The 26,372-nt window shown below is 40.2% G+C and overlaps 1 protein-coding gene across 9 annotated transcripts in view; it reads left to right on the forward strand.

Moving 5' to 3' along the window:
* Window positions 1–26,372, forward strand: part of UNC5D (unc-5 netrin receptor D) — a 629,157-nt gene that overhangs the window by 460,457 nt on the left and 142,328 nt on the right. For 6 of the 9 annotated variants that reach the window (XM_080659992.1, XM_080659987.1, XM_080659995.1 and 3 more), the window contains 3 exons: window positions 5,166–5,351; window positions 12,359–12,736; window positions 16,895–16,979. In XM_080659992.1, coding sequence (XP_080516118.1) covers window positions 5,166–5,351; window positions 12,359–12,736; window positions 16,895–16,979 — 649 coding nt within the window. The remainder of the gene's footprint in view (window positions 1–5,165; window positions 5,352–12,358; window positions 12,737–16,894; window positions 16,980–26,372) is intronic. The other 3 variants (XM_080659990.1, XM_080659989.1, XM_080659994.1) reach the window with 1 other exon arrangement.

A 26,372-nucleotide genomic window follows, 5' to 3' on the forward strand; every position in this document is an offset into this window, starting at 1 on the left:
TTCTATATCTAATAGGAGGTAGAAAAATATAGCATGTTTTGAAGGGCATTTGCTATGCTCTTTCACTAATTTTGTGTCGCTACCTAATCCTGTAAAATAGATTCTAACCTGATATATAGTTAAGCTTATACCATGGGAATTAAGTTAAATTTCCATTAACAATGGCATTAATATGTCTTTCAGATGGGAGTCAAGTACAGAGATAAAGGCAAACTAAGTAAACGGCCCTTCTATTTAATCCTTTGGGGACACTGCTTAGTAAAAATGACTAAGATGGTTGTAATTCATAAAGCCATCGAACTTGTTAATGCCTCTTCCTTGAACTGTGAAGTTCAAAGGTGCTTTAAAAGGTCATTTAGCTCCTCTCACCAGCCTTGACCCCAAAAATAAATAACTGCAGACTATTGTAAATTCATGCTGTCTTTTAGAGACTTTCTGAAAGGAGATTTCCAATCTCCCTCAGATTTACAGTGAAGTTTTTTAACAACCCTCATTGTAGAAAAGGTCATTTTAATATCTAACCAGAGTCCCAGTTGCTGTAATAAAAGGCCACGTCTTCCTTTTCATCCCTGTTAGAGATGGCGAAAGCGTTGGTTACTAGCTTCAGCATAAATGAAGGGTTATTGAGCACCTACGGTGGGCCAGTTCTTTCCTTATAACAACTCTTTCTGCATTAAAGATCACCACAACTCACTTTACAGCTCTTTTCTCCAGCCCAAATAAACCCATAAACATTTCCCTGCCAGGGGCCTAGTTTCCAACTCTCTATTGAACATGTTCCGTAGTATTTTCTGAACAATTTGAAGATACCTGAGATTTCTCAGTCAGTTCTCAGATGTTTTATTTGTTTGTTGTCTCTGACCTATAGCTTGTACACAACAATCTGTCCTGCCACCAGGCTGGGTCCTTCCAAGTTTTACCTAAGATTTTGTGATTCTTTGGTAGAGGAAAATAAGGATGAAAACACAGGAAAAAAAATCAATAAGACATGAATTTGTAAAGCTTTGCCTATGAAATAGAAAGTCACAGAAAAGTATCCTGTGTCCACCAAAAAAAAAAAAAAAAAAAAAAAAAAAAAAAAGGGCAGAACAGCCCAATCCATCATGGGGTACCAAAGGTTTTGTTCAAAATCACTTGAGCAAAGAAACCAGCAACACAAGTGTATGTGAGCGAGGAAACAGGTGTAAATGCACATGTGTATAAATGCACAAGAAAATAGAGTCCCTGTGGCAGGGGTTCTAAAACTAACCTCAGACTGTGATTCCTTTAATATTTCTCTTCCCATAGTTTGAGGCAAGGCAAGTAATTAATAAATAGTTTCACACAATGACTTGCAAAATTTCTCAGGGGCAACTATAGAGATACTACTGCTTTTGAAAAGTTTAAAGCAGTAAGGAAGAATGCATTGGCATTCCGATACTTAACAATAAAAAGTATCATCCAAAATGAGTTCTAGGAACCATAAGAGATAGAAGAGTTTAGATGATCATAGGTTGGCAGGGAGGGTGAGACTGTCCAGGACAGAGTTACTTTCTTGGGGGGCGGGGGGACCTTCAGCTGTCACCTGACAGGTAGATAGAGATGGGTAATGCCTAGATGCCTGCTGGGGTGAAGGATGTATGACAATGACCTGTCACTGTAATATGAAAGTAAACAGGACCTTTCACTAGCAAGCATCCACCTATCAGTAAATTAATTACCATGGCATTTGGGACATACAGCAGTGCAGCAAAGAAGAGGAGTAGCACAGGAATGAATGTGGAGAAGCTGTCAGGCCCTGGGAAGTGCCCGCACCATGTGGTCATGACGGTAGAGCAGTTCCCCTGGGAAGGATTGGTAGTGGCTTCTGATGTTCTGACCACAGCTGAATGTGTGCTTATGTGCATGCATATGCACACATGTATGTGATGATTCTGCAGTGGCTCCCCTCCAAGTGCCCATGTGCTCACAGACACACATATACTCATGGTGGAAAATGTGGAACTAAACCTCAGGGTCTTCTGGGCCAGTCATGAACATATGTGAAAAGAAAAATCAGTGAGTGTTTATAAGCACACAGAAATTCTTACAGGGAAAACCACTCTACTCTCTTGAAAGGACAGAATAGACATTGGTGTAGAGGGGAATTAAGGAAAATAAAAGAATGAGGTTAAATAAAAGCAGGTGGATAGAGAAAAGAAGAGCAAAGAAAGAAGACAAAGAAGAAAGAAGCACTGTGAGCCAACTTCCAAAGAATTTGAGTCATAAGTGAGGATGTTTGGTTCACTCTCTTGAGACATACACATGTAGCTTTGAATACTTGTGTCTACCTGTAGCTGCACTTGGATACCAGGATTTACCACTTTTAGACAAGAAACAGCTGAGAATATGGACCATGTATTAATTCAGCCATGCATCCTCATTTCCATTGCATGATTGGCTGTCAACAAATACTGAATAAATGAAAATATTAGATCCTGAACTTTGTACTTCCTAGGACAGATTGTTATTGTAAAATAGATACCACTGTGTTTATCTTTATGTAGAAGTCCATTGACTTCTGGCTTTTAGATTGCACTAAGTGCTGGGAAGAACCTTATAATGAATGGGACTTGTCATAGAAGTCTCTTCCTTCTTTACCCACTATATCTTCAAAAACCCTCTACTCATTTTTTTAAATTCTATAATTCAGTATTTAATTTCCTTAAGTCAAGTAGATTCTGCAAACATTCCTGAGAAAGGAAACACAGTGATCCATATCATACATTAAACCTCAATCTAAAGGCACATGTAGATTCCTGTTCTAAACACAGGATTTGTATCTGAAGGGAGAATAATTCTGGTTACCTGGTAATAAAGATACAGATGAGAATCCAGAGGAGCAAAGACAACTTGTTCTTGCTACTCATTTTAGTCCCAGAATGTTCATGCCCAGTGTTGTCCATTTTCAGCAGACGTATTTGCCCTGGTCATCCTCCTGGCTTCTGTCCCTTCCTATTTCAGGACCTGGGAAGCTAAAGATGTCTTTGTCTGTACTTTGCCAACTCAGCCAAAGAGCAGCTGTGTTCTGTACGCTGCCAGGCTGTTTTTCTGTAGGTGCTCAGTTGCTGAGCAGGTATGTTCTCCCCAGATGCGCCTTTTATGATGATAAGTGTCATCAGTCATAGGTGCCCAAGGAACTGGAGGGGAAGGGGAGAAAAGGCCAATGGTTTCAGTCCAAAGTTCTCTCACTGCTCCTGGTACCCTGGCTTTCTGTATCTGTCATGTTCCATGTCCTCTCTCTCCTCTGAGGATAATTTATTATTCCCTCAAAGGAACCTGGGTAGCAGGGTTTGGATAATAAAGATAAAGATGAGAATCCAGAGGAGCAAAGACACAGACAGATGTTGGAACTTTTTCCCCTATGAGACACAGCTAGATGTTGGAACTTTGGACTTGTCATGAGCCATTGTGCCTATTGTTTTGGTTGGTCAAAGAAGACAACCACAAATACCTCCATTCCTGTCTCTCCTTTGGGCCATCACAAAGTTGGAACTAAAGCTTAAATCACAGCCCTGTTTCTCCTAGGCTATTGTGGTTATTAAAAGTGTCTAATAGCCATGGCCAGTGTGGCTCAGTTGGTTGAGTGTCAACTCATGCACCGAAGATCACCAGTTCGATTCCCAGTCAGGGCACATGTCTGGGTTGTGGGCTCGGTCCCCAGTAGGGGGAATGCAGGAGGCAACCAATCACCTGTTTTGCTCTCATTGATCTTTCTCTCTCTCTCTCCCTTCCTCTTTCTCTCAAATCAATGAAAAGTTTTGTTTTTAAAGTGTCTGATAATCCTCTGACCTTTTGGGTGATTGTGTTCTCCCTCGCAAATTATTTTTCTGTGTTTACTGCCTTATTACCGAACTGGTTCTGCTTGATTTCCTTGTTCACTCTTTAATTTGGCAGCACCTTATTTTACAGTCCACTAACTTTGTTGAAAATAAATTCACTTTACTTGTGTGGTTAGTATTACTCATTTGATAACATGAGCATCAAATTAGGGTGCGGTGAATGCATAGTAAGTGCTGTGCAATTACAAAGTAAATATATAATGGGTTTATTTTATTCTCCAAGCCCAGCACAGGGTGACACGGCAATTACTTTTGGACCTATTAAGTGCACTGACCACATAATCTGTAGAGAGATTAATTACATAGTTAGCATTTGCCACCTTCCATTTCCACACACCTTCCAAGATTACACCTCCTTTAGGATTATGTAGTCTTGGATAAACCTCATGCTGAATTATAATAGTCATGATGCATCTCTTTAAGAATGAACCATACCCACTGAGCAAAAGAGTTGAAAATCGACTACAACATATCTTGGGGGATGGGGAGACACCTTCAGTCTCAATTCAAACTAATGCTTTTATTTTTGCTTTGCCCATGCATTCAATAGGATGGAGTAGGAGAGGTATGGGAGAAACAGCATGTGCCCTCTTAGAGACCCGTCCTCTTCCACAAAAAAAGTATTCAAGTCTAGCATCTAATTGGTGCTAGAAAACATTTGCCATGGACATAGAGCACCTAGGACCAAGACCTCTTCATATCTCACAACAGAAAGTCTCTCATAATGATTGTATATACTCTCAACGGATGCTATTAATGTGTTCTCTTAAAATGAACGATGTGTGCCACAGCTCAAAGTCCTAATTGCGAACTCTGGTCTACTCTTTTGACTCACAGACCATGTGTTATCTTCTAACCTTACATCACTCTCTGTGAATGCATGTGCCCAGGCCATATATAAGTAAAACCGTTCACCCATATTCTGTCATTGTATGTGGGTCTCGTGTTTTCCTTCTAATAAAACTATAAAAAATAATGTTTAGGTAAATATGACTTCCTAAGAAGTTGCCTGTTTTTACTTGAAAATATTATATTCTTTGCAAAATTGATTGTCTATAAGATTCTATTACATGGTAAGCTACCGAATGCAGTTAAGATATTTGACTAGCATCCCTTTGATTTATACAAGGTATTTTAGAAACGTGACTGTTGTGCGAAAGAGAGTATAACTTGTGGCTAGCTGCATATATAATTTTCTTTGAGCAGTAGCTCCAAAAACCCAATAGCATTTCATTTTGTATCATGGGGTGGCTCTTTGGCTCTGTGCCCATGTTGGCCACTTAGGATTTCTCTTGTGTCTTTCAGGCATTGAGAATGCCAGCGACATTGCTTTGTACTCGGGCTTGGGTGCTGCAGTCGTAGCTGTTGCAGTCCTCGTCATTGGTGTCACCCTTTATAGACGGAGCCAGAGTGACTATGGTGTGGACGTCATTGACTCTTCTGCATTGACAGGTGGCTTCCAGACCTTCAACTTCAAAACAGTCCGTCAAGGTCAGCGGCATAGGTTACTCCAACATCACGTCCTCAGGACCAAAGACTATGCTCACACAGGACCTCTGTGCTCATTGGCCCTGTGAGAACATAGCATTTGGCACTGGGGGCCGCTGCCAAATTGTATTCAAACATTAGGAAACCTAAGTGTTTGGCTATTGTGAGGACAAATGGCTCTCAATTGACCATTAGCAACATTTTAAATGAGGTATTTCTGTCTTTAGTAAGTTCCTTTTTCACTGATTATCCAAATTTCTATTTTAACAAGACTGCTTTGAGGATATATAATTTAGATGACTGAAATTCTGATTATTCAAGGCTAAGGACCAACTACTATACTGCAACCTCCCAGACATATATATTACACTGTTTATTAGATGTAATTATTTTTGTACTTCTGTTCTAAATAAGTAAAAGGACTCTTGATATATGATGGGTCCGTTTGCTAGAGAAAAAAATGAAATTCCTAGTTTAAATAACTCTCAGCTGTTGCCCAGTCAAGCAATCTTTTGTTGTGGGGAAAGGAAAATCTATCATACCAAACTATAGCAATGCTCATTTTCAAAATGAAGGAAGAGTCATTGAATTCTCTTCTAGGAACCAAATCTATTTCTGATTGGTGATGAGACAGACACAGCTTTAATTTTAGAAAAAAAAAATGAAACTCTCTTCAGTGTATGAAGATTTTTTATGTGGACTCTCATTGTCAATATCATCACCTTTATTTCTGGCTATTGCATATCAATATCACCTGTACCATAGGACAAGAAGAAGTCTCACTGCTTGGCAGGTTTTGAAGTGGAAATCCAAGGGCACTTGAAATTGGGAGAAACATTGCTTTAAGGCTCACCACTCACTTCTAGGCACCAAAGTTTCATGTCTGAGTCTGAGTAGCCTCACATAGGGTTTAATATATATTATTTTATTAGAAACAAATCCAATTAAGACCTAATATTTAGGCTCCATAAGAAACTAGAAATAGAGACTTCAGGTCAAGATGGCAGAGTAGGCAATCACTGTGCTCACCTCCTCCTGTGACCACATCAAAATTACAACCAGCTTAAGGGAATTCCTATAACCAAGGACATTAAGAAGAAGCCAAGCCAAGACAGGTAGGAGGGGCAGAGAAGCAGAATGAGCAGGTCCCACAGCCATGCTGTGGCAGTTAAAAATGAGAAAAGCTATTTCAGCTGAAAGGTCCCAGTCCCACACCAGGCTCTCCAGCCCATAACTCTAGCAGGGGTCCTCAAACTTTTTAAACAGGGGGCCAGTTCACTGTCCCTCAGACCGTTGGAGGGCTGGACTATAGTTTAAAAAAAAAAACAAAAAACTATGAACAAATTCCTATGCACACTGTAGGCCCGGGACAAGTCGGCTGCTAAGCAGGACAGGCATCAGCACCCAGCGGGCTGGATAAATGTCCTCGGCGGGCCACATGTGGCCCGTGGGCCGTAGTTTGAGGACGCCTGCTTTACAGCCTGGAAGAGAAGTTCCCATAACATCTGGCTGTGAAAATAAGCAGGGATTGTGTTTAAGTGGGAGGGAGGGCTGCTACAGATCTAGTAGCTATAGTTCTTAAAGATACCATGAGCAGACTCACTGGAACACAAACTTACTTACTGGCTCAGCTCCAGCCCTGGGGCAGTAGCTCCCAAAGCACCAGGGGCAGACAGAGAGGAGGTGACCTGACTAACTTCAGAATGAGGGCTGGTGGGGGCAGGAGTCAAGGTAGCTGTCTCCCTGGGGAGAGTACTGGCAGAGGCCATTGTTCCTTTGTTGAGCCCTTCCCCCTCCCAATCTTCAGGCATATGCCCGAGCCAAATCTGACACCCTGCCCTACCCAGCTGCCTCACCACCCATACTACTTGCAGTGTTTCTTTCACATGGGTGTCCTGCCTCAGCTTATACTTCTAACTTTCCAAAACCTTTCAAGGTCCATAAACCCCAAATGGCAGCTGGCCTCAGCATGCCCAGTACCTCTTGCTAAGTGGCCCTAGGCCTGGCACTAGTGACAGCCAGCCTCAGTTCACAGTCCAACCTCTTTCAGCGCAGGTGGCAACCAACCACAGATCACTTTGTAGCTTCTAACTGGTGGCTGCAGGCCAGACATAGGTAGGATCTGACCATGGGATGCATCAGAGTCCCTCCCAAGAGGCCCCAGAACCAATGCTCTGAGTGGCCAGCTTCTTACCACACCAGAGCATCCCCCTAACATTACACAAATGACATACCCAAGAGCAGACACAGCAGACACCAGAGCCCAACTAAAGTGAATCCTGCTGCATGGGGTCAGCCCCCACAAAGTACCTTGTTTTCTATAGCCCCAGAAATTTCTCACAGCCATTCTTTCCAAAGGTTAGTCTCATCCACTGACGTGACAGTAGCAGTCAAGACTCAGCTACATCAGGAGGGCATACACAACCCATATTAGGGATACCATGGAACACCCAGCTCAGGTGATCAGAGTGGCACCACTGGGCCCCAAAGGACATTTACTAGGTAAGGCCCTGCCAAGATTGGGAGACATAGCAGATCTACCTGATACATAGAAATATATACAAGGAGTTAGCCAAAATGAGGAGACAAAGAAACATGTTCCAAATTAAAGAACAAGGCAAAATTTCAGAAAAGAACTAAATGATATGGAGACAAGCAATCTACCAGATAGAAAGTTCAAAAGATGCTCAAGTAATTTAGGGGAAGAATAGGTGAACTCAGGAAGAATTTCAACAAAGAGATAGAAACCATTAAAATAAATCAGAAATGCAGAATACATTAGAGGGAATCAAATAAGATTAGATGAAGCAGAATACTGAATCAGTGATCTGAAAGACAAGGTAGTGGAAAATACACAATCAGAACAGCAAAAAGAATTTTAAAAATGATTATAGTTAAGGGACCTCTGGGACAACATTAAGTGTAACAACATTTGCTTCATAGGAGTACCAGCAGGGGAAGAGAGAGAGCAAAAGATTGACAACCTATTTGAATAAATAACCAAACCTGGCAAAGGATATAGACATATAAGTCCAGGAAGCACAGATGGTCAAAAACAAGATGAACCCAAAGAGGCCCACACCAAGATACAACATAATTAAAATGCCCAAGTTTATAGACAAAGAGTGAGCTTTACAAACAGCAAGAGTAAAGAGTTAGTTATGTACAAAGAATCTCACAGAAGACTGTCAGCTGATGTGTCCATAGAAACTTACAAGGCCAGAGGGATTGGCACAAAATATTCAAAATTATGTAAAGGAAAGAACTACGGCCAAGATGACTCTATCCTGCAAGGCTATCATATACATTGAAGGGGAAACAATGAGTTTCACTGGCAAGAAAAATATTACAAAAAATATTAAATGGACTTCAAGAAGGGATGATCAAAAGTATGAATAGCAAAATATAGGAGAGAATTTTTTTGTTTGTTAACAAAGCCAAACACTTAGTAAAAGCAGTGGATCCACCAATATAAAGCTAGTACAAAGGTAAAAAGGCAAATGTAGAAAGATAATGTGTAATTACAGCAATAACTTAAGAGATACACACAAACAAATGCACAAAAGAAGTAAAAAATGATGACAAAACTATAGTGATTTTAGTATTGTTCAAACCTAACCAATCATCAACTTAAAATAGACTGCTATAACATAGCTTTTTATATAGGAAGTACATGGTAACCATAAAGCAAAATTCTACAAGAGATATACAGGAAATACAGAGAAAGAAATCCTAAAATAAATTGATGGTTGCCAGATGGGAGGGGGATTGGGGAATGGATGAAAAAGGTGAAGGGATTAAGTACCAGGGTTCTTGTCCCAGCCTTACAAAGGGTTCAGCAATCTGGAGAAAGGGGCTGATGCGTAGATTCAAGAAGGAGTCCAAAGACGAAAGATAATTTTGAAAGGCGTTGGGGGTCAGAGGTGCTTCAGCTAAAGGAGCTGAAAGACTACCCCTTGTCTAAGGACCCTGGGCTATTTATTAACACAATTTGTCCTAAGGCAAGGTGGAGACATACACTTCAAAGGGTAAGGTTTCAAAGGGTAGAGTTTACAGAGGCATTGTCAGTTTGGGGAATAGCCTACAGCTGTTCAGGTGTTTGGCCAACAGGAGGCAATAAAATGCCCTGAGCTGTCTGGCAGCAAGCAATCCTATTCAGGTTTGGGGGAATGTCCTGAAACCATTTTCCAACAGGTAATTAATTACATTTGTGGCTCAGCCCTTGTTGAGCTCCCAAGCTTCACCAACCTTTTGGTGAAACTCTTGTAATTATGACATGCTGGAATTGGTTCCTGGCAATTAAGATGCACAAATTGGCAGTTATAGACATAGTCATAGGGATGTAAAGTATAGCATAGGGTATATAATCAATAATATTGTAATAACTATGTATGGTGTCAGGTGGGTGATCAGTTTGTAAATTGTTTAATAAGTATATTGTACACCTGAAACTAATATAAGGTTGTATGTCAACTGAAAAAAAATTAAGAAACTAGAAATATATATTCATTAAATAATAAGATATCAGTGTTTTAGACCAAGCACTTCAAAATGGAGGAAAGCTAGTAGTATGAGAGCCGCATGTACAAGTGCAGAATCTTTGAAGTCATAAAAGATGAGTCCAAAATTGCTAAATGACCTAGTTAATCAGTTAGTTTCTCTGAGTCTCAATTTACAGCTGTAAAGTGGAGATACTCATATCCACTTCAAAGGGTTCTTCTGAGGATGAAATTACCTGGAATAACATGACTTACAAGCCCTTTGCATATGGAAACTGCTCAATAAATGTAGTGAATATTGTTCTAGAACCTGGTTATTTCCTCTTGCCTGGGCACAGGAGGCTACTGTGTTCATAGAGCACCAGGCAGCAGGCTAGAGCGGTGGCTCATTTGGAGAATGCTGACTGGGATAAGCTTAAACACATTTCCTTACTATGGGGCTTCTATGAGATTATGTGTATAGTAAGCCTTTCGAAACTTTATCATTTTGATTTTTTTTAACCAGGAATCTCACAAAACTAGTGATATAAGAAAAAATTCTCTAGTCAAATTCCACTCTACCCTATTAATTGTGATAACACCTCACATTGATGCTCATTGGTTCTGCCCTCCATTGTCTTGGAGACATCCCTTCTTGAGCAAATATAGTTAGAACCCAGCAAGGTGAACAGCGAGACTGTTAAATAGGATGAGACACTCAGAGTACACCAGGAACTTTATAAAAAGGATTTCCAGCGAGACACTTGGGGTGATCAGATGTTTCTTCCTGATCAGACTTCAGTCAAGTTGGCAGCCAACTTTTGTCAACTGTGGACTCTATTATACATAGCTACTGTTACAGGGGTGGGCAAAAGTAGGTTTACAGTTGTTATCACAAGAAACAGAATTTATCCTTGTATTACTATTTATTAATTAATGTATTATTTATTTACATTACAACTACTTTTCCCCACTCCTCTATAATCCTATTTTCCATTTAAATGCATATGTTAGGCTTAAGTATAACTCTAAGAAATGTTTTTGCTTCATGGATTCACTTAAGTTAGGAAGGTCTTTTAAGAGTAGCCAGAAATTAATCTTCAGAAGGTGAGAGATTGAGATACAATAGCCATGAGACTCAGGGATATGATTTTTCAGGTCTCTGTGGAAACACCTGTTCCCAATTCTTTCCAGATGTTAGGTGGATCTTAAGCCCTGCCCCTTGCCTGGGAAAACCATAAATAAGAGCAAGGATGGTGCCTGTAGAATTCAATGCAGTCCTGTTAAAAAAGCACAGCCCCTCGATTGTGCCTGTGTCTTAGCACAGGAGCCTTGGACATGAAAAAATGCATCGCCAAGGAGCCTTTAGGCCTACGAGGTTATTTCACCTCATTCTGAACCTCTAATTATGTAGGATTCTTAGAGCATTAGAACTTTACTGGGGAAAATCAGGATTACAGATTTCCTGCTGGGGTTGCTACAAATTATGAAAATGGAAAAACAATAGAGTCTAATACAATATGTCCTGGAATTGCAACATCTTCAAAAATACCATACTTTAAACATTTTTGTCAGGCCCGAAAGGAAAATGGTTTAATATGGTTTGGGTTTCAATTTGAGATGTCACATTGACGGACTGATATGGGTGGGAGGTTTGGGACTGAGGGTTATTTTGTTATTTACTAATAAATGAGATTACTTCATCACAAGAAAATATCACAGCATTTCGTTTTATTATATGGCTTAGGAAAAATTGGTTAAGCCCCAACAAATGAGCAAGTCCAATTTCTCATGTTTTTGTAAAGATTGTTTTTTTCCATTTGTTTTGAGACCAAAAAGGAAGCCATTCTGTGCCGTTCTCCATGTAGAATGTTTCTCCCTAGCCTCATGTGGTGCCACCTTTCCCTCTCAGAGTGGCATATGCGTTATTAGAACAAATTGGGATCTCCTGAACTTCCTGCTCTGGGGACACATCATTTCCCGCCCCCCAAGTTCCAAAATGCCCAGAATTTCACAAAATGTGTGGGCACCCACACAGCTTCGGTTATAAACAGCACTACCCAGTCACCATGCTGTGTCATCTCGTGCCATTTAAAATGAACAGATGTTATTTTTGCTCCAAACTGGATTATAAAACATCTTTCTCCTCCTCCCCTCTCTCTTTTTTTTTTTTTCAAGTTTCTCTTGCCAGTTAAAATCACATCAACAAAAATACCTGATGGAGTACCAGAAATACCTGTTTTGAAAAGACAGCTTGTAAGGAACTCTGAAAAGTGAATGATTTAGGTTAGTGGCATTCAGAGAACTGCCTAGGAAAGCCAGAGACCAGGGCTCTGGTCACTAATGACCGGTCTCACAGAGCCAGTCTAACTGCTCGGGGTGGCCCTGAAGGTCTAGCTCTGATCAGAGCAGCAGGCAAGCACACGGGCTGTTATGCAGTTCGGGCTGTTATGCAGTTCGTGGAAGCAGATGTAAAGGGGTAACTGTGATGCCTTTTAGTTTCTGAGTGACAGAGCCCTTTTCTTTTATCAGGTAACTCCCTGCTCCTGAATTCCTCCATGCAGCCAGATCTGACCGTGAGTCGAACATACAGCGGACCCATCTGTCTACAGGACCCTCTGGACAAGGAACTCATGACCGAGTCTTCACTCTTCAACCCTTTGTCAGACATCAAAGTCAAAGTTCAGAGCTCGTTCATGGTTTCTCTGGGAGTGCCTGAGAGAGCTGAGTACCATGGCAAGAACCATTCCGGGACCTTTCCCCATGGAAACAACCGCAGCTTCAGTACAGTGCATCCCAGAAATAAAACACCCTACCTCCAAAATCTGTCATCGCTCCCCACAAGGACGGAACTGAGGACAACTGGTGTCTTTGGCCATTTAGGAGGACGCTTAGTAATGCCAAATACAGGTGGGTGGTAAGTGTGCGTTTGTGTATCTTCCAACATTTGTTTAAATGTTTTGTATTTGCACATTTACGTCCCATCAGATTAATTCTTAAGATGTTTACCATCCCCTTGTCAGACCTCCAGGTACCGTGGCTCCAACAGTCTACTTGATTTACACTGCAAACAAGAACCAAGGCTGAGATGAGATTTTGCAATCTTCATCCCATCATGAACTGAACAGTCCATTTGATGCCCTAATTAGAGTTGGTGGCTATATTTGTTCAAAAGATTTGGGTGGTCCCCAGATTTTAAACATATTTGAAATATATTTCCTAGAACATGACCAGAAAACACTGAGAACATTCTTTGACAGACCCCAGGTTTATGGACAAGCATGGTTGATGCACTAGTAGGTAATTTAGTGAAATGACATTCCAAGTTGAACTTCCCCAGTGACTGACCTATTCAACACTGTGAGTATCCACAGACCTTGCTGTTACTTCATGATGAGCAAGGCTACAGTTTCAAGGCTACATCATAAGTATACATAGTTATCAAGAACTTTTTACTCCTTTTGGTTAGAATCAGTGGTTCTCAACCTTCCTAATGCCGCGACCCTTTAATACAGTTCCTCATGTTGTGGTGACCCTCAACCATAAAATTATTTTTGTTGCTACTTCATAACTTTAATTTTGCTACTGTCATGAATTGTAATGTAAATATCTGTGTTTTCCAATGGTCTTAGGCGACCCTGCTAGCGGTTCTCAACCTGTGGATTGCGACCCACAGCTTGAGAACCACTGCTATAGAGCCTATCCTTTCAAAGATATTTATCAGAAACATAGAAGTTGTACATTGAGTTATTGTGCATTAATCTTATCTACACATTCTAACCCATTCTAGCAGGCTCTCAATAGTTATTGGTTGAATAAATTGGTCCACAACCCTCTTTTCTCTTCCCATCCTCATTTATTAGTATGTGTGTTTACTCACATCTGGAGGGAGTACCAAAATCAACCCATTCACTGGCTATGTTTGTTTAATTTCCTCAAAGAAAAGAGATGAAATCATGATGAAACAGATTTTTCTTTTTCTTCCCTTTGGACTTAAGAAGTACTGCTGCTGAAAACTAAAAGTTTTATAGAGGGGATAAATGGTGATGGGAAAATATAAAGTCAAATAAAATAAAAAGAAAGATGAGGAACGTGAAAACAATCCCTCCCCCCCACCCCCCCCAAAAAAAAGAATAAGAAGAAACCTAAAAGTTTTGATAGCATTTTCTCTGATTCCCAAACACTTCCTCTGTAAAGGGGTATTTTTAAAGCTCCTAACTAGAAGCCCCACACAAGATTGAAACTGTTCACTGGGAATGAATTTGAGGAAAAATACGTGTGGGGAAGTGAAACATATGCTCTGTTATTTACAGAACATAAATGTAAAATATGCCTCTAGAGCTAATGTGTAAGGAAGCAAGGCACAGAAATTAAATTGTTCTAATGCTGTCCATCCCAAATTGTTGTCTGGTGTCTGGCAATGATTTCTCAAAAAGGTTGGGGTCGTCCCCACACTGTAAAAATCATTCATTATGCAAAATATGAAACAAGAAATTCAGACAGGTGGTTCTGTTGTAATATCAAATAAAAGGCTGTCAGGGTAGCAGGTGGAGTTTGGGGAAGAGTATATTTTTTCTTAATCAGAGATAACTGGTGAATGACATATTAAAAATGGCTACTTCTCTAGGGAGACACAGGTGTAAAGATGTCCCATAGTGCTTTTCCTCCTTCATACAACATAACACGCAACCAACACGATCACCCTGCCAGAACCCTTGTCTCTGTGTGAAAATCTTCCATCTCCATGTAGAATTTGCATGTTTGCCTGGAAGAAGGGAAGTATGTTTGAAGGATAATCATACGCTTTCTGATTGAAGGAAAGATGAAATAGTGTAAAGCTCCAATGATCCTATAGATTCAGGTTGAATTTAGAAGTATTATGAGCAATGTTTCCATCTAAACACAGGGAATTAAGCTGACTTGAAAGAAATGAGATAGGATCTGTTCTACAAACACCCCTTTCTCCTAAGTCCACACACATATTTATTCTGCTTCGATCCGAGTTGACCGTCAGGCCCTCATGACATACAGAACATAGCATATCTCAAGGCCTGGCCTATTTTTTTTTCCTCAGAATTTTGAATATTATTCATTCATTAATATATTTATGATTTATCTTTTGAGGGCCTATTGTGTGCCAAGCATTGTACTCTGAGTTATTGCTGTAATAAGCCATTATTGTTGTGTTTGTTGTTGTTTTACATACTGTATGATTTCATGTATTTAAATGTTTAGAATAAGCAAACTAATCAACATGTCAGAAAGCAAGTAAGTGATCACTTGGGCTTGCCCTCAAAGAACTGACTTCTAAAGGGCACAAGAGAACTTTTTGTGGCAACGAATATGCTCTATATCTTGACTATGATGGTTACAGGAGAGTATACATTTGTCAAAACTCATCAATGTGTACACTTACAACATGCATTTTATTGCATGTGAATTATACCTCACTAAAGGAAATGTGGGAAAAGGAAATGTGAGATACAAAGTTGTTCTTTTGGGTTAATTGCCTAGAATACATTAATGCTTGATCATAGCCTCCTGTACTTCTATAGCTAAACAATAGTGACTTCATGTCTCTTGTCATAATGGCCTAGATAGTCTGAATGAGGGGCAACAGAGAGAGAATACACAATGTCTAGGGTATGTATTCAGGTTGACACCCACATACACTGAACATCTTGTGGATTACAGTTTCTATTCAACGTAGGGAAGGAGTAATGGATGCCACCTCATTTGGCAACTACATTTAAGGAAAAATGGGCAGTGAAAGGAGGAGCCTGATCAGAGCCACCCAAGTATAACCGTGACAAACCTCCTACGATTGGCATTAAGGTCGAGAATATAAATGGATACCCTTGCTGAAAAGCTACAAGCAAGATTTAACTGTGCCTCATTCTCAGGCCTGGGGAATGATACTGATAACTAGTGTGCCACTGAATAATGCTCGTAAATGCGAATCACAAATACCTTGTTTTGCAATGAGTCTTGCATTCCTTGATTCTGTAGCAGCTAACAGGCCCAGAGAAGGATGTCACTAAAGCCTGCCATCTCTAGATTTAAATTATCATCAGCAAGCCGAAAGCTTTCTGTGAGATTACATTAGCTCAAATGAAAGGAGGAAAGGTGAGAGCTGCATTATTCAAAGAATAAGAGGATGCCTTGAGATTTTATTTTGTAAAGATCTTATTGTGTTTCTATTTCATTTCTTTTTATAAACAAAAAGCTACATTAGAGAGAATCTCTGCCCTCTCTAGACTGTTCTCTCTTGTCCAAAGTGAAATATTTACTTCGCAGCATTCAAGAGAAAGAGGAGGCATTTCAAATTCAGCGTCAGGTGCCCTCCCGGTGCCTTCCCTGCTTGCATTGCATGATTTTACTGAAGCAAGGCTACTGAGTATTTTTCAACTTGATGCTGACATGAATGTGGTTCAGTCACTTTTCCTAGCTTCTGTTTGCAAATATAGGACCAAATAGTGGCCATGCAATAACCTGTAAGTTTCAATGCAACAATCTATAAGGTTCCTAAGCTCATCTGGGCTTCTTCTTTCTCCAGTTTTCTTGACAAAAAAAACAGTACTCCTCTAATCTCTTCCCTAAACTTACTTCAGGATGCACAATTTAAAGGACTATTTTATACCAGGCTCTAGCAAAATGTTACATGGCCCACCCATCATTGCAAGATGCCCTTTCAGGAAATGAATGGGTAGAAACAAGATAGAGAAACACATTTTTTATTTTTATTTCAGAGTAGATTAACTGATAATTGATAAAATTTTATATTCTCAGATATGTTTGATAGTCCAGGACATTCAATTTTTAAGAGAACTTAAAAATGGTAGAAAGACTTTAAATAAAACCTAACTTGAATACACACTTGAATAATATGTGTTTCTTTATGTCACTGTTAGTAAATAATGGGTTCTCCATTATTATCTTGGACTCCATGAACTTTTCAAGGATCAGGGTTTCACAGACTGCTCTGAGAAGGTCCTTTTTTGTGAGCATCTGCAAGGTGCCCAATAATTGGAAAAGCTATGAATAACCTTTTGGTTTTTTCTCTTTTAGGGGTGAGTTTACTCATACCACATGGCGCCATCCCAGAGGAGAATTCTTGGGAGATTTATATGTCCATCAACCAAGGTGAACCCAGGTAAGAGACAGAAAGAAATGATATATCAGTGACATCTTGAATATGAAATAGAGCTTCTGCAGAAAATCTGAAGTTTGTAAGATCTGTAACATGGAGGTGTGTAGGTACGATTATGAGCTATTGACTCTACAGAAGAAAAACCAGCTGCAAAACTATTGGCTAGAATTAAAGCACAGTCAGCCTTGCATTTTTAGTAATTAATCTAAGTCTCTGACATCTAGACAGCAGACACTAAATGGGAAACAGTGAATTGGTAGGCAAGTCCTAAGCAGGGCTTTTCCACAAACATAGACGGCCTCCCTCAGTTTTCCTCTTAAAAGAACAAGAAAAATCAACCCTGGAGGCACTGTTTGATGCTTAGGTTTATGCAAATGCAGGGAATGATTGACCTGTGACCTTTCAAGGTCAGCAGAAGACCTGCAATAAGCAAGAAAGACAAGTTCTTAGCAAATTTTCCTCATGTGAAAATATGGTCTATGCTTCAACAGCTTTCAGATCTGACAAATTTCAGCAGCATTAAATTCAATTACATGAACAAATACAAATCTTGTCACATATTCTTTTAATGAAAGGAGTTGGTTATTTTCTTAGCACAGCTATAATATTTGCGGAAATGTTGCCTTCCACCACACAAGATAAAGCTACCTCCTCTTTAGAAAGCAATTTCTCTCATAAACTGGATATATACCTCTGGCATTTTCAGTCTTAACATCTTGGTTATTTTAGAATAGATTTTTTGTTTTTAGCAAAGAACACATGAAGGAAAAACACTGAAAGGAAAATCAGCCAGAGAGACAGATGGTTGAACAGATTTTGATAGCTATCCCCATAAAAGTATTTGCTGGTGCCCAGTGGTTTTAGCATAATGCTCTACAGGGTTTGAGAGGAATGGGTGGAAGAAGGCTCTGCTCATTGGCTGTGGGTGAGGCTCTTAGAGGATTTGCATGTAAACTCTGTTCTGTTGGGATTTCCTGTTAGTTCCTCAGTCCTGTAAAGCTAGATCTTTACCTTTGCACTTGAAAACATGCTAGTGTCTAAATATCTCCACTTACTTAGGGGAAACTAAGGAACAGAGGGGTTGAGGATTTTCTTCAAATCCCAAAAATGTAGTTCTCTAGATAAGAATAACCTCTTATTTTTTCCCTTTGGTTGATTTACATAAGAAGTCGTATCTGTTTAACATTGAGATCCTGGTCAATTACACATATGCTTGTAAACACATCATCCTGCAAAAATCAAGTACGGTCCTGCACCGCTTAACAACGTTTTCATAAACGCTGGACCACATATATAACAGTTGTCGCCTAAGATTGCAATGGACCTGAAAAATTCCTGTTACCTAATGATGTGTCATAGCACAGTGCTTCACTCATGCGTTTGTGGTGATGCTGATGTAACAAACCTATCTGCTGCCAGTCATGTAAGAGTACCTTCTAGATTGTGTAAGTAACTCAATGATGTTCTTACAACCATGAAATCGCCTAGTGATACATTTCTCAGACCATATCCACATCGTTAAGCATAGTTCACATTTTCAAAGGCACCTAATTTATAGCTCACTTCCATCCGTATCTCTTACTAGAAGTTTCCTCCTAGGAGGTCAGACTAGAATGTGCCAAAAGGCATCAAATGTACAAGAACTTAAATACAATGGCTCAAAAATATGGGAAATATTGATTAGGGCATCCTGTAATTATAAAGTAAGAAGGATAAATACTTAAAAACTCACCAGAGACCACACACCTTGAAAGACAGGTTTAGCCTATTGTGGTCACTCCCTAGACCACTGCTAGCTTAGCAAGTTCCATGTTAACCACTCTGGTTTACCCAACTGTATTTAAGGTGTTGAGTTCTTTACTACTGCCTAGGAAGGTGGACAGAAAGAGTTTACTCAAGACTTCAGATCGTTGAGGTGTGTGCATTTTCCCATCTATTAAGCTGAGGATAAATTAAAATTGCAGGAAGCACACATTCTTTGTCATGCTGCTGAAACCTTCCAGATGTTCACCTTTAAGGAAATGACCAGTGCCTGGGCTACTGCCCATTAGCTTCCTTGGCAATCTTCACTCCCTTTTGAGGAGCTCCAACCTACTTACAAAAACACTAAAAATAGCAAATGCCTTTCTGTTACTTTTTTTTTAAAAAAAAAAAACTTAGGCTGAATTTTTTTTTCCATCCTTCCAGGAGGCTGTTTGAATCTGAGTTCTTCAGCTTTTCATACTGTGATTAATCAGGAGAAGGCCATTTAATGTCACCTTTTCTTTTTGATATCATTTGAAAACCCATTTTCACTTCATGTCACCCTCCGTCATTCTGAACGTGTGCTCAGAGCAAGGCCCATCTTCCTCAATGTCGTGGCGATGCACAGTGCTGCTGTTTCCTTCATCTTTGCCTCTGGAGCCATCACAGTGCCCTTCCTTTTAGCTCAGAGGTGTGAGCATTGGATTTCCTGATTCCATCACTTCCACACACACAGAATGACCGTGGGATCTTCCAAACAACACCTAGGTGCTGTATTTAAGTTAAAGTCTGTTCCATTTTCCTATTGATGTTACATTTCTGTTGCTCCTTTCTGCACCAAGTCCTGGTGTAGCAGGGAGGTGGTTTACTGGAACTGTAACTGATCTCATTGATCCAAATTCTGTACCAGTTCCCAGGGATATGGCTGTGTGGGATGAATCGCAGACTCAAAATAACCCCTTGTGTTCAAATAGTCTCAGATGGTTGGTTATATTTCGATATTTTGGTAAGTTTTAGGTGAGGTCGTCAGGACAGAATGTACCCTGTCTTTCTTGGGAGAGCCTAGAGAGGACACTGTGCTTTTCATTAAGAGGAACGATGTCGCTTTCCTTCCTCAATGTCCCTGCTCTGTCTACACTTTCAGACTTGACCAAACATCTTAATGAAGCTTTTCCAACTTCTTTTAGCAATCTGGACCTTCAGGTTGGTTATAGCGCTTGGGAAATAATGTCTGATCATTTTTTTGTATATATACACACATGATATGTTTTGCAGGAAGGGGAATTTGCATCCTTGAAAAGGTAATAATTACTTGCCTTTATTTTAGTGTAATTTTTCAATGTACTCTTACATACCTCTGACTCATTTAATCTCCACAGTAATGTTCCAAAGAGGAGGATTTTATACCAATTTTAGAGATGTGGGGGGAAAATCTAAAAAAGGTTCCAAGAAGCGAAGCTGCTTTCCAAGGCATGTTACTTACTGGCTGAGCGGAGATATGCCTTCAGAGTATCTGGCTCCAATTCCAGAGCTCATGGACTAAAGGACGCCACCTCTCCTTGATGCTGGGGACTTGAAGGAGACAGCTCTCTGATGCTGGATCCCCACTCCTCCTGGCCCCTGTAAGGAGGCATCCCCTGGAACAGCTCTGTAAGATCACTGAGAACTAGGCAAGGCAGGATCAAGTTGAACTTTTCTTAGAAGGGCATAGGGTAAATTGCTGTTGTTACATTATAGACTTAAGAGAAGAAAGACTAGAAGCAGGTCTCATTCCAGGGCTGAATCTTAGCAGACACGTTAGGGAACATTTGAGCTCAGTGATTAAGAGTGTGAGCTCCGGCATCAGAGGCCCTGGGTTCAGATCTAAGCTTCCCTGCTATTATCTGTGTGACCTTAGGTAAGATAATGCAGCTCTTTGTGAGTGTCCTTATGTGAAAAGCAATAGTACCTACCTTATAGAGATACTGTGGGGTTGTAGGAAATAAAGTGATGCAACAATCTCAAAGATGATAAAAAAAAAAAAAACTAATGGATATATTTATATTTGATTAAGCATTCTACCTACAGTATAATCCTTTAACTTTCACATTAATTCTATATGGTAAATAACATAATCATCCTAATTTTTATAGATTTGAAAATTAAGACCAAGAAAAGTTAGGTTTGCCTTAGGTTGTAGCAAGACTGAGCACCAAAGCAAGATTTTCTGTCTCACAATGTAGTGTTAGACTATCTCACACTCTACAATTTAGGCTTAATTAGGCATATTATTCTTGAGTCCAGTAAGACATGCTTGATGAGGGACAGTGCTTATGCTTAATAATAGAAATACATTATGAAACGGACTGAGAGGGACCCAGGTTTGGGAAGACAGTAGCTTTGTAATTCAATGTGGAATTACACTGCAATAGAGGATTTCACAGAAAAAAAAATGGAAAAATAGAGAAAGGCCCCTGAATCTATTCTAGAATAGACTTCAGAGGAGATGGTAGGGAGGGTGGCTCTCAGGAGTTGTCTGTCACTTGTACTGAATCTAAAAGATCAGTAGAAATGAGCCAAACAAAGAAAGGTATAAGGCAGGGGTCCTCAAACTTTTTAAACAGGGGGCCAGTTCACTGTCCCTCAGACCATTGGAGGGCCGGACTATAGTTTTTTTAAAAAAAAACTATGAACAAATTCCTATGCACACTGCGGGCCTGGGACGAGTCGGCTGTTAAGCAGGACAGGCAGCGGCACCCAGCGGGCCGTATAAATGTCCTCGGCGGGCCACATGTGGCCCGCGGGCTGTAGTTTGAGGACACCTGGTATAAGGGCTATCCCTCAATGGTTTCTAGATTCCAGATACATTTTCTAGTATCTATAGAGTACAAGGTGGGGGAGAGTCTTTAAGAGTGTCTAAATCCAGGCACTATTCCCTGGTTGGAAGTCACTCTGATGCCAGAACATTGCCTTCCAACTCTAATCCAGGGCTTTCCACAGAACAAAGTTTGGTTTCATGCAGTGCCCATTCACAAAATAGAGGGCACTTAGTGACCTCACATGAGCAGGAACTAGAGTGGCCTCACAGAAACTCAATGGCATGACACTGGGGCTGCCAGGTATTGTGGTGATGAGCCCTTGGTGTCCTCCTGGATCAGGGTATTTAAGCAGCTAGCTCATGGCCAAGCATGACTCCTCTATTGCAGGCCCCTTTAGAGGACAAGAACTGGCAGGGCAGTCATCATTCTCAAAAGCCTATCTCCATTCCCAAACTTTAACTTGAAAGCAATTGGGTCCTTTTATTTTAATTTTACTTTTTTTTTTTAGGAGCTATTTTGTGGTGGGTGGGGGGCAGAATAATTTTTCATCCTCTCTAACCATGTTTTGATTTTTTTAATAAAATAAAATTAAAGTGTTTAAACAAGAGGATCAAAAAAGTCATTTGTCTCACTTCAGAAATTCCCCCCCCCCCCATACATTCCAATAAGAAAATGGGCCCAGCCAGCTGGTGTAGCTCACTGGTTGAGTGTTGACCTATGAACCAGAAGGTCACAGTTTGATTCCGGTCAGGGCATATGCCTGGGTTGCAGTCTTGATCCCCAGTAAGACATGCTTGATGAGGGACAGTGCTTATGCTTAATAATAGAAATACATATTTCAAATATAAATATGTCCATTACAAATATAAATATATCCCATTAGGTTTTCTTTTATTTATCATCTTTGGGGCGCAAAGTAGGCAGCCAATCAATGATTCTCTCTAATCTTTGATTTTCTATCTCTCCCTCTCCATTCATCTCTGAAATCAATAAAAATATAAAAAGAAAATCGTATAGATGTGGCATAGTCTTCCCAGCTCTCTTGTGCACCCCTCCCCACCCCATGGTTGGAGAGTGGAGAACTGAACCAGAAAATTATCATATGGAGCTTTCTTCTGAGAAGCAATAAAATGAAACCAAAGGCAAACATTCATTTCTTTTTTCAATTACACTGTCATGTGGATATTCCTGACCAAATGCTTAGACTAAAATTGGAAATGTAAATAATCTTACTGAATAATTTACAAAAAGGCACATATTTTAGAATTTAGGCTCATCCCAGATGAATATTTCAACTAACTTTTTTCTTCTGTTGTTGTTTTCTTTTGTTTTGCTTTTTTTGCTATCAAATGGGTATATCTCAGGGGAGGCAGACATGGTGGTGTTATGAAACTCACTTTTCGAGGGTGCCTTGGTGGTGCCGTGGCTTTCATAGTGAAGCATGAGATAAGACCAAATACAAGGCTAGAAAGATAGAAGAAAGTCACTATGAGAAGAAAGTCACAATTAGTTCAGTGGTCGGACTCTGGAGCTCAGAATAAAAGCATCTGTCTTTGGTTCTACCTTGACACCAGGTGACTGGTCAGGACATTGCCACAGGGAGAAAACCTGGCTCAGACCTGCTGGGTTGATTTTCATCTCTGTTAGCATTCTTCAGCTTAGACCAGTGGTCCACAGACCACCGGTTGGTGACTGCTGCTCCAAAGGTTTCCTTAAACCAGCGGTTGCCAACCTTTCGGACCTCACGGACCACCAGTGGTCCGCGGACCACCGGTTGGTGACCGCTGGCTTAGAGGACTTCCCCACCAGGTTCTGTCTCAATCTATCCTCCAGCTCTGGCAAAAACACTGTACTATCTCACTACAAGAAAGTTGTGGACTTCTGTGATAGTTTTCACTTTTGATATTATGAGCTCAGTTCAAATGTATTTGGTTCTGTGGACCAAGAAAAATAGGATCCCTTACGTGAAGTTGTTTATTTCTGGTAGAGGATATAGGATCCCTTAAAAAAAGAACTAAGTACCCCAACATTCTAATTTCTGGTATTTTCCAGCTATAATGCCAAGGCTAATAGTCCTACCTCCCTGCAGCACCTGCAGCATCATTTCATCAGAATGGGCACTACCACTCTCCCATCCACTCACACACCATGCTCCCTCCCTCCCTATTGATATAAGAATGGGGCTGGAAGAGACAAAAAGAGGAGTCACATTTTGAAGGAGTACAGGTATCAAAAATGGCTGTCCCTGCCCTCACCAAGAAAACAGCCCCAAGAGAATTACTCAAAATTTTGTGTCACCTGCAGGAAGTGGACATGGATACCTGAATTTCTTGTTGTCCATCAGTTTGTTGATTTGTTCCATGTTACCAGAGAACAGCAAAAGAAAAAGCTGAGAAAGGACATACTGCTAAAGCCATGGGGAGAGGGGCAAAGAGCATTTCCATAATTTCCAGGTTCCCATATTCCCAAAAAGTAGAGAAGATGCGCCCTGGCCAGGAGTTGGGTAAATGTGATTGAAAAGAGGTTTTCCAGGGGCCACCTCAGTATGAAGCAAAGAGGCTCAGAGGCAGGGTCAAGATGCTATCAGTGGGGGGCCAGTTGGCAGATGCAACTGATACCCACAAGGAACTACAGATGCTTAGGGCAACTGTTTGCAATCTAGCCACCTGCACCCTCTGTCAGTTAGGCCTTTTGGAGTCACCACCCATCTATACTGAATCCATTAAGGATTATCTTCAGAAACTTTTGTCACTCATGAAAACGATCATTGTCTTGCCCCAGGAAGAAGTAGGGAGATGATATTTGTTTCCCTTCTTTCTCCTTTCTATCACAATACCATAGGGATAAGCTCATGCCATTGGGATAAGCTCAACCTGCTCTCTCCTCTCTAGACTAAGAATTCAGAGCCTTGTATATGTATATGCTAATGGTCTTGTGCATGACTGTGTGTCCATGTGCATGGGTACTGGGGATGGGGATGGAGTTTGAATCAGATGTAAGATTAAAGTTTTAAAATGAACAAAATGAGTCCTACAAATGAAATCAAACTATTTTAATAACTAGATGTCACTGAAAGTTATAGAATCAAAATGAAATGCTACATGGGTAGTTCCACTAAGCACAATTGTTAGCAATTACTAGGAAAATTAGATACTTAATTCAGTAACAGATGAAGCCCCAGAAGCAAACCCAGTTCCTCAAGTGAATAATGATGTTGCAGTGTGATTCATATGGTGACAAAGATACACAAATGTTTACCAGTAGTGAAAGGATGAATCCCATCCAAAGGCTCAGGGAAGGTTCAGAGAGGAAGTGACAATTAACTTAAAAACTGAAAGAGAGTAAAAGGCATTCCAGTCAAAGATAATAGAATATGCAAAAGCACAGATGAATAAAAACTATCACGTATTTTAGAATTAAGCAAATCAGAACAGAATATGAAAGGGTGGAACTGGGGAAATTGAAACTTACCTGTTGGGTAGGTATTGATGAGGCTTAAGAATTCGGAGACCTAGTCATATTTACATCTATAATAATAAAAGTGTAATATGCTAATTAGACTGGACAGCCAAACGACCTTCCAGATGACCTTCTGGATGAAGCCAGGGCTGCGAGGGCCGAGGCAAGCTGCTATGGCTCCGAGGGCCGAGCCCCTTGCACAAATTTCGTGCATCGGGCATCTAGTTTTAGATATATTATCTACTGCTTCATCTCCACTGCCACCACCCAAGTTCAAGTCTCATTATACCCACACCCTCCTTGTGAGCACAGTGAAAATAATGGTATGCCTCATTTTGCCTGGCAGTTATTAATAATGCCCCATTTTCACCCTCAAAAGTATCTCAATTTGCATAATTAGTCACTATACTTTTGAGTATCCTTGTCTCCAGTTGTGAACATTTTTAATTCTTTCTCTAATCCTCACATTGCTGTTAGTGGGGAGTTTTGAGAGAGACTTGGGGAGGAACTCAGCAAGGTCATCTGTGTGCGTGTGCATGTACATATGCAATGTGTGTTGAAGGAGATGAAGGAGTTGAAGATAATTCCCAGAATTCTGGCTTGGGAGCTGATGATTAATTAGTAGAGAGAGATTTGCCAGCTGAAGGTCACCTGAGAGTTTGTGATAATAGCTGCTTGGGGAGTAACTCTGGATTTCTTTCCAGGGAATAAACACAGCTCTTTGACGCATAAGAAAAGGGAGAGGAAGAAAATTGATTCAAGAATTAATAATAGACAAAAGTAATATTTATAACCAAGGAAAAAATTGACTGCTGAATGGAAATTCCATGACAAGATTTTGGCTACAGCACGTGAGCAAAAATGTCACAATATTGGGCAGATACTGTGCCTGCCTGCTTCGAGCAGGGCAAAATCTGCCTGCCTTTGTGGCCTGTGCCTTCTAGCTGGGAAAGAATCTGCCTGTCCGGGAGTTCATTGAACTGATAATGTACATAACTTGTCAGGAAAGTAGCACAGATTCAATCACTGGCATCACATGGGAAATAAAGCATTATCGGAAATGAGAGGACATCATAGAATGAGGAGAACACAGGGATTCAGATTCCTGAATTCCACTCTACAGCCTAAATGGCTTTGAGCAACTCATTTTCTTTCTCTGGACCTCAATTCTATTTTCTATAAATGTTGTCTATTATTAACTGCATTCCAGAATTTGGGTGAGGACAATAAAGGGACTTTATATATGAAAAGTCCTGTGCAAATTGTAAAGTGCCATGTAAATGCTATATTTTGCTATAAAATAAAACGCTGTATTTTTAATTACATAGATAAGCTCTCTAAAGTCCATGGGATTTGTTTTAGCTCATGTCATTGATGCAAAAGAATTTAGGATCTT

Source organism: Plecotus auritus (assembly GCF_963455305.1).
Source record: "Plecotus auritus genome assembly, chromosome: 3".
Classification (NCBI taxonomy): domain Eukaryota; kingdom Metazoa; phylum Chordata; class Mammalia; order Chiroptera; family Vespertilionidae; genus Plecotus; species Plecotus auritus.